Source organism: Denticeps clupeoides, chromosome 6 (genome assembly GCF_900700375.1).
Source record: "Denticeps clupeoides chromosome 6, fDenClu1.1, whole genome shotgun sequence".
Classification (NCBI taxonomy): domain Eukaryota; kingdom Metazoa; phylum Chordata; class Actinopteri; order Clupeiformes; family Denticipitidae; genus Denticeps; species Denticeps clupeoides.
In genome coordinates this window covers 13,406,146-13,427,288 of record NC_041712.1, presented here as the reverse complement: position 1 = coordinate 13,427,288, position 21,143 = coordinate 13,406,146, and the positions used below count along the sequence as shown (strand labels likewise).

At 42.6% G+C, this 21,143-nt stretch overlaps 1 protein-coding gene across 1 annotated transcript in view; it reads right to left on the bottom strand.

The window, feature by feature from the left end:
- fgf11b (fibroblast growth factor 11b) overlaps positions 1-3,309 on the bottom strand; it is a 38,400-nt gene extending 35,091 nt beyond the window's left edge. Inside the window, exon 1 of the mRNA XM_028984616.1 lies at positions 1,798-3,309. Within this exon, the coding sequence (XP_028840449.1) occupies positions 1,798-1,990 (193 nt within the window). The 5' untranslated portion in view covers positions 1,991-3,309. The remainder of the gene's footprint in view (positions 1-1,797) is intronic.
- Positions 3,310-21,143: the final 17,834 nt, after the last annotated feature.

The following is a 21,143-nucleotide window of genomic DNA, read 5'->3' as shown; positions in this document are numbered from 1 at the left end:
AGAGTCCTTACAATAGCAGGGGGGGGGGGGCGGAGAGGGAGAGAGAGAGTGGAGAGAGAGAAGAAAAGGGAGGGGGGCATTTGTTACGCTCCGGGCACTCCGTGAAAGGCAAGCGCAGAGCCGAGTTCCGTGGCGTCTCCGGCGCGATGCCCGCGTTGATGTTGGCACAATGCAGCCGTAACAGTGAGTCAATCTTCTGGCTATGGGCAGAACGGTGTGACGGGAAACGACGGTGCTGTGAGCCCCGTCGATGAGGCCCGCCGGCCTCACATGAAAGCGCGGCGCGCAGTGCGTGGCACGCGGCGATGGGGCGAAGGAGAATGAGCGCACCGGAAATCACCGCCTCTGGGGAGCCGCGCTGCACAAATGGCCTAGAAACGAGCTTTTCAGTCTCACACATCAAAGAGCCGCGCTCGGCAACCATTTCTCACATCCATTAAGAAAGTAGGCGTCCATGCACAAGCCCTTGTGTGTGATTGTGTGTGATTGTGTGTGATTGTCACAGGGCCGGGGTCTGTTAGCAGGAGTCATTTCTCCCCTTTTGCATTAGTAATTTATTTCATTGTTATTATTTTTTTATTTACAAGACATTAATACACATCTGTTATCAAAAGAAAATGGATTCAGATGGTGTCAAAGGAATTGAAATGCAACAAAGGAAAGCTATTTCAGGCTCATGGTATGGCACTGAAAGAAAACTTCATCTCTAGGTTGGATAAACAGCTTAATTTCCATAATGTCCTGAGAAGCAATTTTGATCAGGCCGTAGATAAACGACCCCGCCTTTCAGAAACATTTATAACCTGGCCTGTCATAACATTTGTTTACGCTCTAAAACACGCCTGTCTGCCTGTGTGTGTGTGTGTGTGTGTGTGTAAACATAATATGTATATAAAATTATGGTTATTGTGACAGCAGCCAGGAAATGTTCCATAACTGTACATCATTGCTGCAGCAGATAAATTACTTTCAATAAATTATCCATGATTCGATTAATGAAATGCATATTTTATTAACACTCTCTTTTACGTGGTGACACGATTGTGCATATTTGGCCACAATGCAAATCTCTATAAATTGTATGCGTGTGAATTAGTTTGCAAATAGTTTATTGCAGTTTTACAATGTACCCATGTTAGTTTGTGTTCACTTTTGTTGTTTAATTCTTTGTCAAGATGTGTTGAGTTGCAAGTGTAGCTGGTGGCAAGGTCAAATGGCAGAGCCCAACATCTCATTAAAAATACTGTATCAGTTCTGGAGCAATCTGAGGGGGCTTAGAGACAATCATAATTACACATTAGGTTAATGTGATGGTAATAGAAAACAAACTTTGGGTATCTCTCTATCTCATACACACACACACACACACACACACGCACTCACATTGAAATCCACACCCACACATAATAAGTAGCTCTGCATCAATTATCTTCCCACGTGTGCCTGTGTAATGTGAAAGGTGACAGGAACATGATGCTTAAGAGGGGTTATAAAGACCAGAGTTACGTGGGTACAGACCTGGGAATGAGAGGCGTGGGTCACTCTCTCTCTTTCTCACTGCAATAAACTGTGACCAAGCTCAGTTCAGAAAGGCCCTGATGTGAATCCGAGGTTCATGGTATTTTTAACCAAATGTCCTTTTAAACAGTTGGGAATTTGGATTTTGGGACCTAAGGACACTTCCTAGTTACATGTTTGTACATTATTCTTAAAACGCCCAAGCCCAAGAGTAGTGTATTAAATTGTTCTTTTCAGCCAATCAGAAATCAGCGTTAAGGATTAAATGCTGGGACCTACCTGGTCTTTGGTCGTTCCGTCTTCTTCGACCACCACATAGTCGTACTTTGGAGATGAGGACTAGGATCTGTTTCTGGCACAGGGACTTGTTGCTCTTGGGGCAGGGTTTGCGCTTGTTGGCTACTGGCCGATTGGCTTGGTCGTCCTTGACCGCCCGTTTCTGTCGAATGAGAGAGCTGGCAAGTGCTGCCATCTTCCCCCCCTCTCGCCTTTGGGAGGGGGGTCTCTTTTGCCCTCACAGAGCCCTGCTGCTTGGTCTTCTCAGCTACACACCAGAGAAATGTGAGGGCTGTTGGAGGTTTGAGTCTACAGTCACGCAGGTAAAAGGATGTTTATCCCCCCCCCTTCCAAAAAATGGAAGCAGTAGGAACACCAAGGTCTAATTCAGTCGCCTATCCAATAAAGCGTTCGTCACAAAAAAAAAAAATCTATTATATCACTACTACTAATAATAAACTCAAATCTCTATAAAAACACAATACAAATAAATGTCCAGTAGTGTCCAGAGTAAAAAAGACAAAAAAATTGATTTGGTCACATTTTTTCTAAATGAGAGTCCAGGGGGTTGACCAAACATCCACTGCGACACCACCTGCGAAGACGCCCCCCCTCCCATGTCATCGTCGTCCCGAAGAATGGAAAAAAAAAACAGACAGCAGCGAAGGGAAACTTTAGCCCAGGACTCCCACACGTAAACACTCGCACGAGGGTGCAACTCCTCGCACCGAGACACAGAAAGTTCTCCCCGACCGGCTGCGAATAAATCAACAAGACTGGAAGCGCACACTTACACACGGGAGGAGGAGGAGGAGGAGGATAAAAGAAAAGAGGCAAATGAGGGCAGAATGGATGCAGAGTTCGGCAGATGGTGACCCTGCAGTCCCTGGATGTCTAACTTTTGTTTTTTTCCCTGAAAAAAAGAGAAAAAGACAGAAAGGATAATCTGGAGTGGTAATCCAGTGAGATATATCCAGAAGTGGCGCCGCGGACAGGACAGGGGAGCCGGTGTCAGAAGACTGAAGAGCCGGTAATGGAAGGATGGACAGAGAGAGGGAGAAATTTCCCATCCGCCTCTTCTGGCATGCTCTGTCTCTCTCTCTCTCTCTCTCTCTCTCTCTCTCTTCTCAGCCCTCAGCTACACACCCCCCTCCCACCCCCCCCACACCAAGCCAGTATGGGGGAACGAGCGAGAATTCCAGCGGATACCACCAGTAGAGGTGACATTCATGAGAGAGGGAGGGAGGGGGAGAGAGAGAGACAGCGAGAGAACAGAGGGAGTAAAAGAGAGCAAGCAAATGAGAGCAATCGAGTGTTAGAGAAAGACGGATGGAAACAGGAGAGAGACGGAGAGGAAGAGAGAAAGAAACTGGGGGTGGAGGGGGAGAAAAGAGGCTGGCTGCTCTCCACACAGAGTTAACTCTCTGAGACGAGCTTCATCTATCTGCCTGCCCTTCAGAAAGAGAGAGAGAAGCAGGAAATACCGTGGAAAAGAAGGAAAAACCAAGTGCAAGATGCCTGTAGTGACATTTATCAGTCACACACAAACACTTTCACTATTTTCAAAGTCAGCCCACATGCAGGCATGCTTGCTAAGCATTTTAAGGGAACTGCTCGGTATTCTCTGAGAATATAGATATTTTTCCCCATTCACTCATCCCCATATCTCTCTCTTTTCCACGTGCAGAATTTTCTTATCGGAAATCTCAATTTCCCCCTCTCCCTCACTGAGATTCATTCCAGTCCCAGTCTTTTCCGCTCACAAACACACACATAGAATCAGGCAGGATTTCAATGGGGTGTTTTTAAAGAGACAGTTGCTCAGGGTGTGTGTGTGTGTGTGTGTGTGTGTGTGTGTGTGTGTGTGTGTATGTGAGAAAGAGAGAGAGGGGACCGGTTGCTGTTCTGTGCTAATGGTGACAGACAGATGAGCGGAGGCTCACCCCAACACCACACTTTCACCACCCTGCAATAGCAATGGCAACGTGTGGCTCACACACACCACAAACACACAGGGGTATTCTGAGGATAGAACTTGCCAAAGAGAGCCAATCGGCTTTGTGATTAGCATTGATTATATAGATATCCACCACTAAGAGGCTTTGGGTATGCTTCCTAAGCATAATCATATCTGTCATTGCTATTTACAGATCAGGCAAGATAGGTTGAGAAAGGGGAAAAAATAAATAACCCCGCTGTCACCTTGTAAGGCTTCCTGATCCCAATAAATCACACTGCATGGGTGAGTCAATCAAAGAGTGATCAATCAATTAATCAGACGTTCGCACTTTATATGGTGCTGTGGAAAGCATCTAGGAGATGCAGGGCTGATTTACGTGGGTGCTCTGCAGCAGAGAGCAAGGTCATGATCCATCAGGGGATGAATGACAGGTGACAGGATGAGCTTGCCCTCACTGAGGCTGTGCAAGTGTGTGTGTGTGTGCGCGTGTGTGTTTGCAGGATGCAGTTTGAATGGATGCATGATTCCATGCAAACAAAAACGTTATAATTTAGCATAGTCAGGTCTCACCAGTTCATGTTTCTTCACCGTTTACATACAACCTTAATGTTAAGGGTCACCTATAAATTTATTGACCTTTACACTCTAAATATGTGGTTTGCAGTGATAGACATAAACGGATCAGGATATACAAATCCACACAATAATTCTGATTCAATCCAGTTGGTTTATAACTGAATTCACTGGTTGACACAAAATCCTGGTGTGAATTTGTAGTTTCTGATGCTGGAAAGCCCATCACAGTTTGGCTGTTGTAATGATGAATTCTATTAAATAATAATGTGCCATGCCAAAGTTGTCCACAAAAAGTGAAAGACAAAGGCATTCGGTTTGACCTGAATTAATGGGATGGAAGAAGGAGACTTTGATAAGATTTATTTGGTGATTTTTTTGGCTTGCACTCCAGAGGTGGTGCTTTCAATGACAAAAGCACCTCAACACTGCAACTTGATGTTTTTCAGTGCCACATCAATAACTATTAACAGTAACCACTGACAAAATGAAATGGAAGTAGTGGAAAGAATTTCCACATGCGCTCATCATTGTTAGAGCTGTTCTACGTCCTGCTGTCTAAGTGGGCTGGCTGTGGGTGGGGTCTCCTTCTTCTGGCTTCAGAGGAGCCTGCAGGGTCTATCTGTCCATCTCTGTCTGTTTGGCTCGCGTGTCATCTCAACAGCCTGGCTCTAACCCCACGCTGCTTTTCCGATTTCACTCCTGCAAGGCCTTCCCCACTGTCCAGGCAACTCTGGACGTTCCTTCTCCTACTTCCTGCCCTGCGCTGCCAGTACACAAAAAAATACATCTGGCCTAGTTCTGTCTTTCTTGTCTATGTAATTTCTATATCCATTCCTCGCCTCTGTCTGTCTCCCTTCTCTCTCACAGCTTGTGAGAACTTTGCTGGGATGACAGGAAATATTCCTCCTGCCCACAACCTCGTCCTGCCTGTGTTACGTAACACTGAAATTAGGAGGCTTCAGTTCTGATGTTTAGAACACACATGACCCACGGATCAGCAGCCTCTTTAGTCTGAGCTGCAGCTAAATAGCCAACCGTGGTGGCTGTTGCTTATGAACGTTTCAACCGCAAATGACACTGCATGGCTGTGTTATGTTTTGCGTGTGACAGAAATTGAGATATGTGTGTCAGTCATTAATTAATCCCCATTAAAAGTTGAGGTATTTGTTTACCCATGGATATTATTAGTCTGTCTATTGGTGGCAGAAGGTGCTTTCTGTTATTTATGCCTGTTGTCACATTAGTTTTCTATCTGACATGAACAGCATACTGTCAGATCTAATTATAGGATAAATATAAGGAGATCGGGTGAAAAGTGATTCTGAAACGTTGTGTTGTGATCAGATTGTGTTAGTAAAGAATATATTTGGTGGTAATTAGGAGTTTTCGTGAAAAATTGTGAAACTATTTTTGAAACTAATTAGGAACCTTGTTGTCAAAATTTATAATGGGTTTGTGACTGAATGTGCGGTTGGGAGATTTCTGTTCCACTACCGGTGCCGCACTCAAGCAAATGAAAATGTCATAGTTAAAATCTCATAAAATAATGTCAACCACTTACCCCCACTTCTGGTGTGCCACTGTTTTTGTTTACATCCCATTTCAACAAGGAAATTTGCAGCGTTCGTGAAATCGCCTGGACGGCCCTATGTGTGAACTGCAAGCATCTGAGCTCCTTAATGCAACAGAAGCCGAGACTTTGAGAGGAGAAGTCGATTGAGGAGAAATGGGTGTGTGTGGATGGGGTGGTAGATTTTACAGAATGTTCCGTGCCCCCTCTGGGTTAAACAGCATCTAAGACTTCCAAATCCGGCCCAATCCGCTCTTGAGATTGTCTGTGTGCGTTTTCCATTTCATTTGCCTGGAGGGAGTTAGGCAAGGGGGAAAACATAAAAATATGAAAGATTAATTTGACACTTAATCTGAGAGATCAGGGAAGGGACTTTGCTTTCTTTACCACTCACGATGACTCGTCTGATATCAGAGTTAATCTAGCAAGAAGGGCCTTTTCCAAAAGGGTTTTAGTAAATACAGATAGAGATGGAGAAAGAGGGGAAGATCTGCTCTGATGTGTCTATGTGTATGGATTTTAGCATGTGTGTATGTGTGCACAAAAAAGAAAGAGGCCCAGATAGCAGCATTTAGTGATCCTCTGCTTATAGTAATGCAAATAGATCTACAAACTAAATGAAACGCTCCACCAGGAAGCCGTGGCATGGGATAAATGAGAACTTGTTTGAAGATCTACATTGCAACATGATTTATCCCTGCATAAAGTATTATAACGTAAATGGTCTGAGTAAAGCACTTCATGTTTACTAAAGCACAAGGTTCCTTAAAATTAAAGTGCTAATAGAGGTAGCCTTTAATGGTATAATTAATAAGAGCCACACACGGCTTGTAATTCCCATGATTTGTCATGCACCCTTTGCAATGATCCACATCCTATATCATTAAAATATTTAAGGAAGCCTATACATGGAATTACACACATCGACATGCATCCACATAAATAGTGCTTAACATTAAAACCTTTACTACCTACAAAGAACCAACCAATTATGAAACCATTGATTGAAGGTCTGAAAGTTGAGACATCGTTCTTTAAAGAAAGAAGTCCAGTCCATTGATTAAGGGCTAATTTAATTTAATTTAATTTCAGTGTCCCAATAAAACCTCTGAATTATTATAGTTTTCACTGCTTCTTTTTTATTTTAAATGTTGCTTTGACTCATTTGAAATTCTGCCACAATTTGAGAAATATTACATTTCATATTTCAAATCATCACTGACATGTCAGCTCACCTTGTTTATTTCAAGCTATTTTTAGATACATGATCTGGGCCTTCTTTTTTTTCGCAACAAATGTCCCACAATGCAAATCCATCAAAACTGATGTATCAAAAAAGTGGAAGTGAAGTGATTGTTGTTGTGATATGGTGCATTGTGGGTGGAGGCTGTTGTATACTTACATCATTTTACATTCAAGCATACAACGTTGTGTTATTTAATTCCAAGATGCAGAGAAGCCTCTGCAGAGAGCCAATAGAGACAATGTGGAGAGAGCTGAGCTGCCAACCTCTGTAGGAGTCCGTATTTAATATGTGCCACATTCAGAAGTGGACAATGTTTTGAAAGCAGCAATCGTAAAGACTGATTTTGTAAATGATCTAATATGTGTCAGATGTTGAGAATTTGCTAGAATGAATTAGAACCCATCACACAGTGCTCTAGGAACATCCCATTTTGGGATTGTTCCTATTCTTGGATAAGATGCTGAGCAATAGTATCAGTTTCGACCGCATATGCTAATCCCATTCACGACGCTTGGCCTGTCACAGAATCTTGCTTCCTGGTGCTGTGGAATGAGCGCAGAGATGGCAAACATGCCTCACAGTCACCTTGAGATGGTAACCTGCATTGATCCAGACTAAAAAAGTCACTTGTATACATAATGTGTCTCTGTGGGTTTTGCATTGCTAGCTGCTTATTTTTTGCAAACAAACTTTTAATTCCTTCTAATGATTTTTAATTTGCAGCGTGAACTGAGGGTGGGTGCGGAGCTTCTGTAAGTGTGAGTAATGTGGAGTCAATGTTTCACGTAGCACCTTTCAAACGCGGCTCAATTAAGCAGATGATGAGTGGGAGGGTGGTATGGGAGCGGGTTTTAATGGGCAGTCAAACTTTATCAGGAAAAATGGGAACTCTGCAGATACTTTCGGCATCACGGGGCTGTGACCACAGACACTGATGCGAGGATGTGTAGTGACAGCCATGGCCTGTCTACACGTATGATTGGATATGGCTGGAACGGAACTCTGGGCCGAGGTCACGAGTTCACATTTCCCTGATGGTTCGTCATGTATACGCTGTTACACAGCCGCGACGCAAATAGCACCCCCCCCCCCCCCCCCCCCCCCCCCCCCCTCGCTCAGAAGCACTTTGCCGCTTGGCAGGCATTAGCCGCCGCAAATTATATTTTATTTTGCTTTTAATTAAAACATTTTAAGAGCCTTATGTAAAGGCATTAGCGGCTGCATGGCTCAGCGCAATAATCATTTCTGCTGAGATTATCTAAAGGCAGATGATGTTGTCACAGTGAGACAGTAACAATGACGACGTTTAAAAAAACCAAGGGATTTTGGATGATGGGTGGATGAATAACTGGTACGCTGCTAACCGTGGATGATAAGCAGAAAAAACAGGGCAAGGGTTATGGGATGAAAATAATTCCATTCACTTTGTCTCTTTTTTACAGGCAGCTTTTGAAACACCTGACTTGACATCGGATGGACACCCTAAAGTTCCACGTTGCTTGTTTGTCTCTCCTTCTCTCTCCCCCCCTGTTGACAACAGTGTGGCTTTGACTCGTTTCCGCATAAGGCATGATGAATGAGTGCCATCACCATGTGGCTCAATTACCTCTTCCAGACAGTTTTCCATTTTTTATTTTTCTGTAGCACCCTGTCTGCCCCTCTGCATTGCTCCTTCTAAATGTGGACAAACAATTGGCGCCCCACAGCGCCTGAGACAAACACAGTATTCCTCGGTTTAATAGGGGTACATGTCGGACCTCCCCTTGGCAGTTGCTCTCCATGGCATTTATTTGCTGAAGCTCTATTTACTCTATACAATACAGCAATACACAGCATGCAGCAGAATATGGACTACAACCTTTATCTAAGCATGGTGGATGTTAGGTAAGTTTGTAAGATGTTCTACATGCCCTTTAAATCAGTCCACTGCATGGGGGTTTAATAGTGGACATGGACGCATATTTTGGACTCCAGCATTGTGAACACCCCCCCCCTTGCCTCAGCACTGTGAGCTCCTGTTTTATAATCCACAACGAGCATGCACAATCCACATGAACACATCATCCGAATCTGGCATGGCAAACCGGCATGATCTCCTCACAAGGTCACTACAGCATTCAAAATGCTCCGCCAAGGTCTCTGTTTCTGACCACAGCAGATAACAGGGAGTCTCTCTAGGGCTTAACCGCGCTGTGGGAGTGATGCAGACGAAATGCAAAGCATAAAACATAAAATGCTTAGAATGAAAATCGTCACTTGTTTTTACACGCGGATAAATCAGCTGGTGACATGTGAGGAGACTTGAAGAGCTGGACGGAAAGAGTGGCTCTGCCTCCCGCTGCTGATGTTTCCTTAAATGACTGTCCTGTTGACCTTCAGAGATTTGATCAGAAAGCTGATTTGTATCTTGTACACTCTCTTCTCTGACTCATAGAGATAACACACAAGCACACGCATCCCTCTGAGGACACAGGTAATAACTATGTAACATATGTTTTTTTATTATGTGTTTATAATTTTATATTAAATATATAAGTATTTATCTGCATAATACCCCAACTTTGATGTTTTGTACTCTTTGTAGTTTTTGCCCCCAAATAGACACAAACACACATACACACATACACACCTATATAGGCTATAGGCCATAGATATTAATGTAAGACACTCAAATCCGATAAAAAAAAAAATGCAAATATACCTACACATGCACATCACAAGAAAACATGAAATCTTCACTGCCGGGGAAATCAGGGTCTGTTTTTTCCCCTCTTTTGTTTTGAAGCGCTTCTCTTTATTGAAGATGATCTGAAGAAGTCTGGAGTGTCAGCTCTCTCTGGACCCACCAACACTATAGAGATGATTTCATCACATCTGCATGCCCTCACCTGCACTTTGAATGTGTATGTGTGTGTGTGTGTGACAGAGTGAAAAAGAGACTGGGATTGGTTGGCGATATATTTGACACTGTGGGTGACATGAAGAAAACGAAACAAAAAAAAAAAACAGATGGAAACAGGGATAAACGATGGCTGTGATTTACTGCGGTAAAGGTGTTGGTGTGTGCAGAGCACTTCATCATGCATACCTAGCAGCTGGATCTTTTATGTAATGCATTTAACATCAGACATCAGCTATTTATTATATATTAAACACTAAAGTCACAAACCATAAATGTGTGGCCGTAAAGCGCCTGTGTGGACATGTTCTTATAAATGCCACCCTGAAAAAAAATAAAACGGTTTTGTTTTCAGAGCCATTTGGGGTTGGAGCATGAAAAAGAAAATGAAATGAAAATAGAGTGTTCTTCAATTACCAGACTTGAACCCAGCTGAACTCTTAATAAAAATAATTACATCATGGTACAAGGCCATTTGTTTCTGTAATATAATTGTCACGGTTCTGCACTCCGGATCCGTGTGCCGGGCTGGGGTTTTGTGGTGTTGATGTTATCTGCCTGAAATTCCAAATTGTGCTCATCTGATGTTGTCTGAATTTAAGTACATTGCATGTCTCCATATATTCGCCTGTTGTTGTATGTTGCTGTGTATGGCATGCCATTGTTAGAAATAAAATCCCTTGTCTCTGTGAAGCTGTTCGTATGCATCCTGTGTTCCTATGCCACACCGGACGCCATTATCCATGGCAAAAATCCTAAAAACCAGCCTAAAGAATACACGTTTCATAATTTGGAATATTTTTACTGATTGTATGTAAAGTTGTAATAATCTGAGATACTGTATTTGAGCCATCATTCATAAGATAAACACACAACCATTCACACCTATGGCTAATTCAACCAAATATACATGCTTTAGCAGGGTGGGGGTAAACCTGAGGACCCAACAAATGCTGTTGGGTTGAACTCTGACCTTGGATGTGTGAGGCCATAGTGCTACCCATTGTGCCACAGTACCACCTCATGACCTTTTTGACAATATTACATATTTTTTTAGATGCACTGTGTGTTGTGTGCTGGTCATAGGATCATCACATTATTGTACATTCTCAGTCATGGCTTGGGAATCTGTTGGGAAAGCTGTTCCTCAGACCTTTGTTGAAATTTATGTGGGTTTTCGTCTTGTCTGTAGAATCCCAACAGCTTTTCTTCCACCAGCCGGAGAATGTTTTACAGCGCTGTTCAGAACTATTTTATAAGAACGCTGGGACCAGTTGAATAATTGTGTCCCTGTATAGTAAATGCCCAATGTTTACAGTGATGTTAGGAAGTGCATTTCAAAGTCTCACAGCTTTGCTGGGTCCTTAGTGGTGGATGGGCTGTTGGATGGATAACTGGATTCAGTCTTATCACCACTGCCCAACCCCGGAGTTCGGAGCCGGGCCCAGCCATTCCGAATGTATCCTCATTCACATGCCCTCTCTGGTGGAAAACGACTCTCTATTCTTAGCAGTGCACTCCCCTTCATTTCTGGGGCTTTTCCAGTCACTCAGGCACCTTCACTGGAGGCTAAATGCAGCATTGTTCTCAGCACAAACACTGCCACCAGGCTCTAATCCGGCGAGGGCCGATTTACAGCTCCTCCGTTGTTACAATGTGGTGATTCCTCAGCTCTCAGTGACAACAGTCCCGGCCTCTGAGGACTCGGTGATATGTCAGAGAAATGATACAAACATCTCAGGCCTTGCAGCCTGGGTCCGCTGTCAGAGAATGAGGACAAAAAGCCAGAAGGCGAAGAATTAAAAAGGACGGGAATACAGGGCAGATAAATCTGCAGAGTCTTCCAGGGATTTTCTGAATGAAAGGAAGCTGGCAGACAAACCAGCCGAGGAAGGAAACAAAGTTTGGCTGATATAGTTTTATACAGGATGTTATAAAGAGATGGCCAAGCGATGATGAAAACGGATGATTGGGATTTCAAAGGAATATGGTGGTGGTGGTGGTGGTGGTGGTGGTGGGGGGGGGGGGGGTAGGAAGTGAGGAAGAGAGAGGAAGGCCTGATTGCAAATTACCCTGTCGACTGCTAATCCAGTTTTCAACCAACTTCACCCAAGCAATTTTACATCAAAGGTTTGTAGACTTGGCCAATTATAGACCATCCCAGAGTTCCTTTTGGACAAGAAAATATATATAATTGAATGGGGTTTTTAATTAATACAGATGCAAGGGTAAAGCATAAATCTTTCATCTGACAGAGATCATGTGAAAGGGCTATATATAGAAAATCGCATTTGCTGAGACACCCAACAATATGATACGTTTCCTTGGTTTTTTTTTCAGAGCACCCTCCCCCGCTTGAAGCACAAGTGTCTGATTTCAGTAAAAATACAGAAATAGAAACTAGAGAAAAAAGGAAAGAAAGACAGGGGAAAGAATCAGTTTCAACACTTTTTTATTAAATTTTAAAACTACATCAAATCATCACCACATATAACAGTATATAAAATGAAAACCACAAGCTGTTTATTTGCTCAAATGAATTCAGGTTGGACGGTTAGAAAAATGAAAATCAGTTGATACCCCAATTTCCATCCAAAAAATCTTGTTTCCTTCTGTGAAAAACAAATATTGCCATTAATGCAAGAAATTAATGGCAATGGATTAGGAAATTGAACAGCATTCATTTAAAACCATAGGTAAAATTGTCCTTGAAATGTAAAAAAGAACAAAAGACAGAAGGAAAAGTAAAGATTCAGAAAAAGGATCTGATATAGTATCCGAGGGAGGAAAGAAACTGTAAATTTTCTATGCATCTGTTTATCTCCATGGTAAATCCCTCTACCCATCACCACCCCTCCCCTCCAAAATCCAGCAGCAATATCCTTTCTGTTTTGCCCCAGAAACTATTAATACTTTTCCTCCGTTAATGGAGATTACTGTACGTGGGAGCACCGCTCCACAGAAGAGGGGGAAGGAGAGACCACAAAGACTGAGGGGAGCAAGAGAGCGAAGGGTTGGGAGAGGAAGGGGGCATGTGAGGGTGGACTGGTAACAAGGACAGGGTGAAAGATGGATGTGGTGCATTAGAGAGGAAGGGGGGCACTGCTGACTGCCCCAGCAACAAAAAACACCTTGGTAAACCGAGGTGACCCCCCCCTCAGCACACTTACCTGGCCCATGCTGTAGCATCTGTACCAGGGCCAGACTGTTTTGTACAGGGACAATTAAACAATTGATTGCAATTTAATTATTTCCAAATTGCAGAGACAGTATTGCTTTTTATAAAAGGAACATTTTTTTTCCTGACAAAAGTTGATTATTGCATGAAATATGTGAGTGTAACATTTGTATGACCATATTAAAATAAATGCTCTTAACAATTTAACCATTCTGACTTTTTCTTAAGAGCCCGCATTGACTTTTACTCCACCGATATTTGATGTGCCGTTGCAGTGCACAAAGGCCCTTTACACGCAGCATGCATAGTCAGAGAACAGACAGATATCACAGGCTTGTGATATTAAAGATTCAAGCATTCAAGTCAGGGTTCAGGGTTACACTCCCACTGTCTGGACTAAAGCTCTGTGGATTATGAGAACTAACTCAGAATGGGATAAGTAATAAAACAAGATTTAAAAAGTAAAAACAAAGAGTCCATCAAGAACTTTGATATGTCATTTGATATGTCAGCCATAACATTATTAATATTGAATAGGTCCCCTTTTTGCTGCCAGAACAGCCCTGATCTATTGAGGCATGGACTCTGAAAGCATGCTATGGTATCTAGCACCAAATTATTAGTATGAGATCCTCGATGGATTGATCTTGTTATCCTTGATTGGATTGAGATCTGGAGAATTTGGAGGTCAAGTCAACACTTGTCAAAGTGTCAAACAATGTTTGTTTTGTTTTTGTGCCATGTTATAAGGCTTTTCCTGCCTTAACAGAAAGGTGTTGCCTCACAGCATTACAGCTTCTGCACTAATATATTCAGGTTTTTCACCGTGTTCCTATAACAAAGTGCACCAACTTGCTGCCCTCCGACTTATCATAGCAGATCGTCCCCGGCCACCCAGCAGTGTGATTGTTGTCCACTTTGAAAGTGCCTGTGTGTGTCTGCAGCTGACTCTGTGTGGCTGCCTGGCACAACTGGAGTGTGGACCAGACGGGACAAGGCAGTCAGGTTATATAATGTGGAGGGGACAGGCTGGTGTGTCCGGCTGTGTTTGTGAACCGGACGTTCCAGGAAACCATCTGCATGCCATAATCTTCTAATCCATGCCAGATTGGAAGCATATCACTGCTTATGTTTTCATTTGTGCACAAGTTTGTATTTTTTATGTGTTTGTATGCGTCTCTGTTTGTATACTCACAACCGTGATCCTTCTATCAATCCTTGAGTCCTTCCTCATGTGTCTTAAAAAGTTTGGCACAGAATCTGTCACTTTCGTGATCCAAATATTCTCCTAATCTTATTTGCAATCCAAGAGTATTGGTTCTAAATTGTATGCATTCATGGAACCTTCCTTTTATCATGGACTCTGGGTCGAACAGTTGGTGGTGTGCAAAAAAACTCCCATATAGTTTTGTACAGATCTTTCTCTGGTGCTATATGTTCATTTCTACTGTATATACTGTAAACCATATTTGAGAAAATTTGCTAAGGCCAACAACCATGAACACACTTACACCTTAAGACAAACAGAATTTGGAGGGCATAGCATAACCCCCCCCCAACACACACACACTCCAAGAGTGAAATGGAGGACATCTCATCCTCTCATCCTGCAGTTGGGGGCTTCCTTTTGGGATGGGGGTTGGGAGGGGGGCATCAATCTGGGCACAAGATGGAGGGAACTAAGCCTCCTTTCTGCTGAATGTGTGAAATAGCATCCCACACCCACACATTCCTAAGAGCAAGAGGGAGTGCGAGAGAGAGAGAGAGAGAGAGACAGAGAGAGAGGGAGAGAGAGAGAGAGAGAGAGAGAGAGAGAAAAGGAGAGATGGTTAAGGAGCATTGGCGTTGGTCCCGATTAAAGCGTCCAGAGCAACTGAAGGAGAGTGAGGGGTGGAAGAGACACAGTGTCTGATCCCCTGTCCTGAAGCAGCACTCTCTCCTTTCCCCTCTTTTTTCTGCCCTCTGCATTTCCTCTCCCTCTCTCATGCCACACTTCTCCTCTGATGCTCTTATGTGCACCGTGACTATCTCCCTCAAACAGGCCTGCTGTAGGATTAGGCCAAGCGCAACGGGCGTTGAAGCAGGGAGAAGCTGCCCTCTGCTGTCGGACGGGGGAAACTGCAGGTAACAGCACCGCAGCAGCTGCAGCAGCTGCATGCTGATGACTGGCTGTCTGTTTCACTGAGTCATCCTCAACCCCCTGCCACGTCCCGGTTCGGCTGATGAGCCGTGCGGGGGTGTCTGTGATTGGGAATGAGGGCAGAGTTGGTTAATTATTGGTTGTGCTGTCTCAGCAGATGCGTGACTACAGTTTTTCTTGTTTTTGACCAAATAATATACAAGAAATTTGAATGCATTGATGTGTGTCATCTGTGTGTCTCATGAATTTCAGTAGAAAAACATAAGAGAGGAGATAAAAGGTTATGTGTAGAAAAAAAGGACAGAGATGACTCATCCACATCGCCTCTCTCTCTCTCTCTGTACCATTCAATTAATTTCAAAAGCAAAAGGCATCTCTTTTTTTTTTTTTTTTGCTGACTACCTTTTCCCAAGCCGGATAAATATGGCTAGTGGGCATCTCATTAGGTCTCCCTCCTTTTAAATGTATTCCGTCTCTCTGCTTCCCTTCCGTAGCTTTTAAGAATGTCCTAGATCCCTCTGTACTCAGTCAACTTTAAAAACACTGAGGCATAGGTTCCCCATGAATTTTAAACACATTTACACATATGCAAACACATAGACACACATTCACAGTTCAGACATATACATATGTTTTTGGAGGAACGCTTAGCCCCTAAAAGCTTTAAATGAGTTAAGATGATCTTGCTTACTGAATTACCATGCGTGGGATATGCTAAAAACCCAAAGCTTGACTGTTTAGTCACATTTGACAGAAATGTCCCTGTTCCTGTGTTTTTTTTATATACATATTTGCATGTATGTGCGAGCATGGTTACATGTATAAAGTGAAAGTAAAAGTGAAGTGATTGTCATTTTGATAAAAAAAAGAGATCTATGTACATTTCTACTTGACAATGTTCAGTATGTGTCTAACATTAATCTGCTGTCAGTTGTCTCCATACCATTCTTTATTCAGCTTCCATCTCACTCCTCAAAATTTTAATCGACCATGTAAATTTGGGCTCTCTGTTCATTGCACAGGAAAAACAAACAAGATGTCAGAACAGTCTCCATGGAGAAAAGAAAAGGTCATGACCTTTTCCATGAGAAACGATTGAAAAGAAATGCTCTCTTCATTATTATCACCCATCACTTGTCTTGTTGTCTTTCAGACCAGTCATTTATGAAAGAGATAAAGGTCAAATCAAAATCTTTAAAAAAGGGGTGTGTGTGAAGCAAAGTTTTCTTTTCCAAAATTGCAATCTCACACAATTCATTAAATATTCAGAAAGGGCATGGATAGCCAGGCTCTAATAATAGTCTGTTCCTGATACAAATTTTCTTGCAAAGGTTGTTTTAGAAGTTCTTTCTCTGCAACGTTTGCCTTTTTTATTTATGCCATGTTAAAACCACACATGATCTCAGTACATAATAATAATAAGAATAGCAATCTTGCAACCTTTGTGATTTAAAGAAGATTTAGTTATAATATATAAATAATGTATATATGTATGTATGTATGTATTCATTTGGGCAACTTTGTAGGAAAAGTATAGGACTCAGGCAGGATTTCTCATCTGATTTGTGGCAGTGTCATGTCCTGGAGCTGCTGAACGTCCTGGGGCCACTTAGCCTGATTATTGGGTCCTGGTCACTCACAGCTGCCACTTATTAGGCTTCTTATAAAGGACCCTTTATAAGTTTGTATGCAGGAGATTAGGGTGAGTCCTGCATTGATGTCGATACGTGTTGATGTATTTACTGATGGAAAGTCATATGTTGCTGAGTTTTCTGCTTGGCCGCCACGAGTGATTACAATCTCCAATCCAGCAGCAGCGATGACCCTGCCGCTGGAGGGCCTCGAGCATATCTGGCAGCCGCCAGGCTCAAATACCAGCGCCTTGGCTTGTATATTTGTGGCCCAAGGAGGTCCAGGGAGCAGCGCTGGCCAGGAGGATTCCTCCTCCTCCTCTGATGATGATGACCCCGCTTCCAGTGGTTCCAAAGGGGTACAGTACAGATCAGAGTCTCTAGCCAGAGTGCTGGATTGCTGAGGGGAGAGAGGGCTGACTCTCCACCTTTCTGGTTGGGAGGGGGGTCCTTTTCCTTTCTGTGAACCCACTTTCTTTGGAGCCGAACTAGTAGAGGGTTGGTCAGGCTCCATGGCCACCAGAGGGGACACGCAGACCCTGTCTGCTTGCGTGCTCCCCAAATCACTGGACGAGCCGAACAGGGGCTGGTTTCTGAGTTGCCTGATGGTCTAGGTACGCCTCCATGCCTGACACCGAGAGGGATGCCTGGGTCCGCATGAGCCTTCAAGGAGAAGAGGGACTATGACTAGGCTGACAGCATGGACCCATGTATTTAACGGCAGTGCTTGGCCATATAATTGTAAATAACAATGGTGAGAATTTATTTGTATAATGGTTCAGAAAGTAAGTATTTGGTTAATAGCATAATTTAATCACCTGTACATGAAACTTCACCTGTAGGTCTTCAGGCATATTGTCAGTGATCTTGAATTTATGGATTATTATTTAAGGCTGCGTTAAAAATTGTCGTGCACTTTTATTCTATGTCTCCTACCTCCTATGTCTTTGGACACAATAACTATGTATAATAACTGTTGTGGAATTTCACACCTCTTTAATTTTTTTGCTCATCTTACCTGCACTTTTTCCCACTGCTTACTTTAAATAGTAACTATCCCAGAATGTGTATATTTAAATTCTGTTTTTATTTATTTTTAAAATCTGCTCGTCTACTCCAATCCTGTAATTGTGTAGTGACAATAAAGGCATCTTGTAGAATCTTGTTCCTGGTGTCATTCAATCATTCATTCAGTCATTCAATGGCATGACACTTTTTTTTTTATTTTTTTATTTTTTTTTTGCACAATCAGTGGCTGCCCAATATTTTTTTATTTTGCCCCACTGTAAATAATATAATCTAAACACTTGGTTCACAAACTATGTAAGGGCAAATTGTGGTGGAATATTCCCAGCTGCTATGCATTTAGGTGCAATGTAATATTGAGTTAATATCCTCAATAGGGTCAATGCAGGCAGGAATAGGGCGCATAGGCATAACTTTCACAAGACGGGGATTTACTTAGAACAAATGCATATGATACAGAACCGTGGAGCGTGGACACAGAACAGCAGGTGAAAACAGTCACATATGAGTGTGACGACATTCACTCCACTGAACGGCACATGGGACCAGAGCATCCCCCACAGTCAGAACCGTGACACCTCACTATAAAAAAAATAAGCCTACTGTATTTTAATGCAGACTTGAATCTCTTTATAAAAACACAAATCTAAATCCAATATTAACTCCAAAAAATGATGTTGCAGTATATTGGAATTAAATAGTGTGCAAGTATGTAGCAGGTTTTAAAAACTGTGCCACTATGAAATAATGTCATTCCCAGGTTGTAATTAACTATGGTGCAAAGGCAGAGATCAATTGGAACTGTGAGTTAAAGATGTGTGTCCAGCCTAGCAACACCCCTTTGTACTCATGACTTACTGATCCATTAAATGATGATTGGCGAGAAGTTAAACGCGAGTATTGACCTCTAATCATCACAACAATATTGGCTCCATATGTCCATATCCACAGTATAGCTCAACTGACAGAGGCAAGGATGAACGAAGATACAATCTGGAAATTAAGCTATTGATAATGTTGCTAATGCTGTGAGGGCCCACTGCCCTGTGATATACACACCATGCTAAATGGCTGATAAGTGCCGTGGTGTTCTCGACAGTACAGCACTTCTCCTGGATAATTACCTCACACAGCTCTGCCAACAAATGTTTTAAATAAAGAGCAATAAAATGTTGCGGTCTACTCTAGTCCAAATTTATTGGTTCTGGATGTCACAATGCCAGCTGACGATCGGCCCAGGCTGTCAGAGAAGATGTCTCTGGGCAGGGGAGGAGCTGGTGCAGGCCACTGAGCAGGGTAACTAAAGGCAGTGATGCGGTTAGGTGTGAGAGCCTCAGAGAGTTGGCGCAGTGTGTCCTGTCTTCTATAGACTGTCGCAGTGTTCCCCTTCAAACACACACACACACACACACACACACACACACCATTGGGGAGACCTGTCAGCCCCAAACATGCCTCAGCCCACCGTGGAGTGTGTTTACTGACAGAGACTGCTTCACTCGGGTTCCACACCACTGAATAACACACCCTCAGGGAGTCAGGATTTCACCACTGCCTACGCTGTTCTGTTGAGCCATGATTGCCAAAATTCACTTAAACCTGGTGTTGACCCATGACCCCAACTGACTCTTCCAACACATGGCTGGCCAGTTCATCTATGTTTTACTATCCCAAAGGCGCAAAAACCATTTAGCTTGAATCAGGGTACACTTACCGTGAAAACATTAAATCTTTTTTCTTTTCTTTTTTATTTGCAATGTAGGCGTTCTGTTCCAAAATTATTGATGGTGCTCTAGCAATCCACAAAACGTACTTATTTTCCAGAAAAAGAGCATAGCTCACTATATCTTTTAGTGGTGAAACAAGTTTTGTGGTGATGATACTAGTTGCATGTAAACATTGTGGGAAATAAAAGTAAAAATATCTTTACTCATTTTCTACCACCTCATAATCCAATAATAGAACCCAGCAGAAACACTTACCGACACGGAGAGAGCATGCAGACTCCACACAACTCAGCCATCAATCCATCCTTTCTACTAATTTACCAGCAAATATCCCCTGCACAAAGTAAGCACTGGGCTCCACCCAATATCCACAAGTTCTTTCTTTGAAGGGGAGCTACAGCGATAATGATGGACTGGGGGAAATTGTCTTCAGCTTCTGTGAGAGGAGGTGCACTGTACTGCAGTAAGAGACCGTAAGAGGCTTACGACTGTCATCCCCTTGATACGAAACGAGAAAAGAAGAGCTTCTAAGACAATGAGACAGAAGGGATGAAGGGAAGAAAAAAAATGACACTTGATGAGTGGGAAAGGAAGTTGGGGAAGACTAAAAGAGAAGTTCTAAGAAAGATCAAAGGAATAACGCCACCTTCTGGTGTAATATGAAATCTGCAGTGCAGTGGGCGCTGATTAAAATGCAGAGGCTGCTGTTACTCTGTCTGTGTCCTCTAATCTCTACTCCCATTCACACCGACAGTCGTGCACCAAACAGCCGCAGTCAGACTCGCTCCCCAACACAGAAAACACCTTCTGAGCAACAGCGCACAGGAGCGTACATCAAACGCCATGAGAAACACAGAACAGAATGAAGGGAGAGGAGAAAGAGCATCTGCTGAACTGTTCTTCTTTATGCACTCATTTCTATACAAATACCTGATGGGATGAAATAATAAACAATTTTACAATAAAATATTATATGCTGTGCATTTCTGATATGATATCATATATCATAAATTATTTGTTCCAATTAAATAAAGAACTTTAGTTTAAAAAAATTATCAAATCAAAAGATTTTGGGCAATTAATTGTATTGTGTTTTAGATTAGCATGCTAATCACTTAGCATAATTGTTCTCAAAGCCCCTCCCCATAAAATCGTACACAACTTTTGCTTCTGAAGTGGAATTTTAAATGTTGTAATTCAAACAAAACTGCAAAACAAAATGACTTCACAGTATTATTATTAGAATGCATCGTGTATCGCACAGCCTTGCTGCATTTTAACTATCATTTCGGTTTTTTTTGTGCCCGCTACCTTCCTACATTAGCTACTGAGCTAGCAGCTTCCTGCCCAGTCTTGTAATACCGTTATGAACCTTATAGGTAATACTGGGCTACTG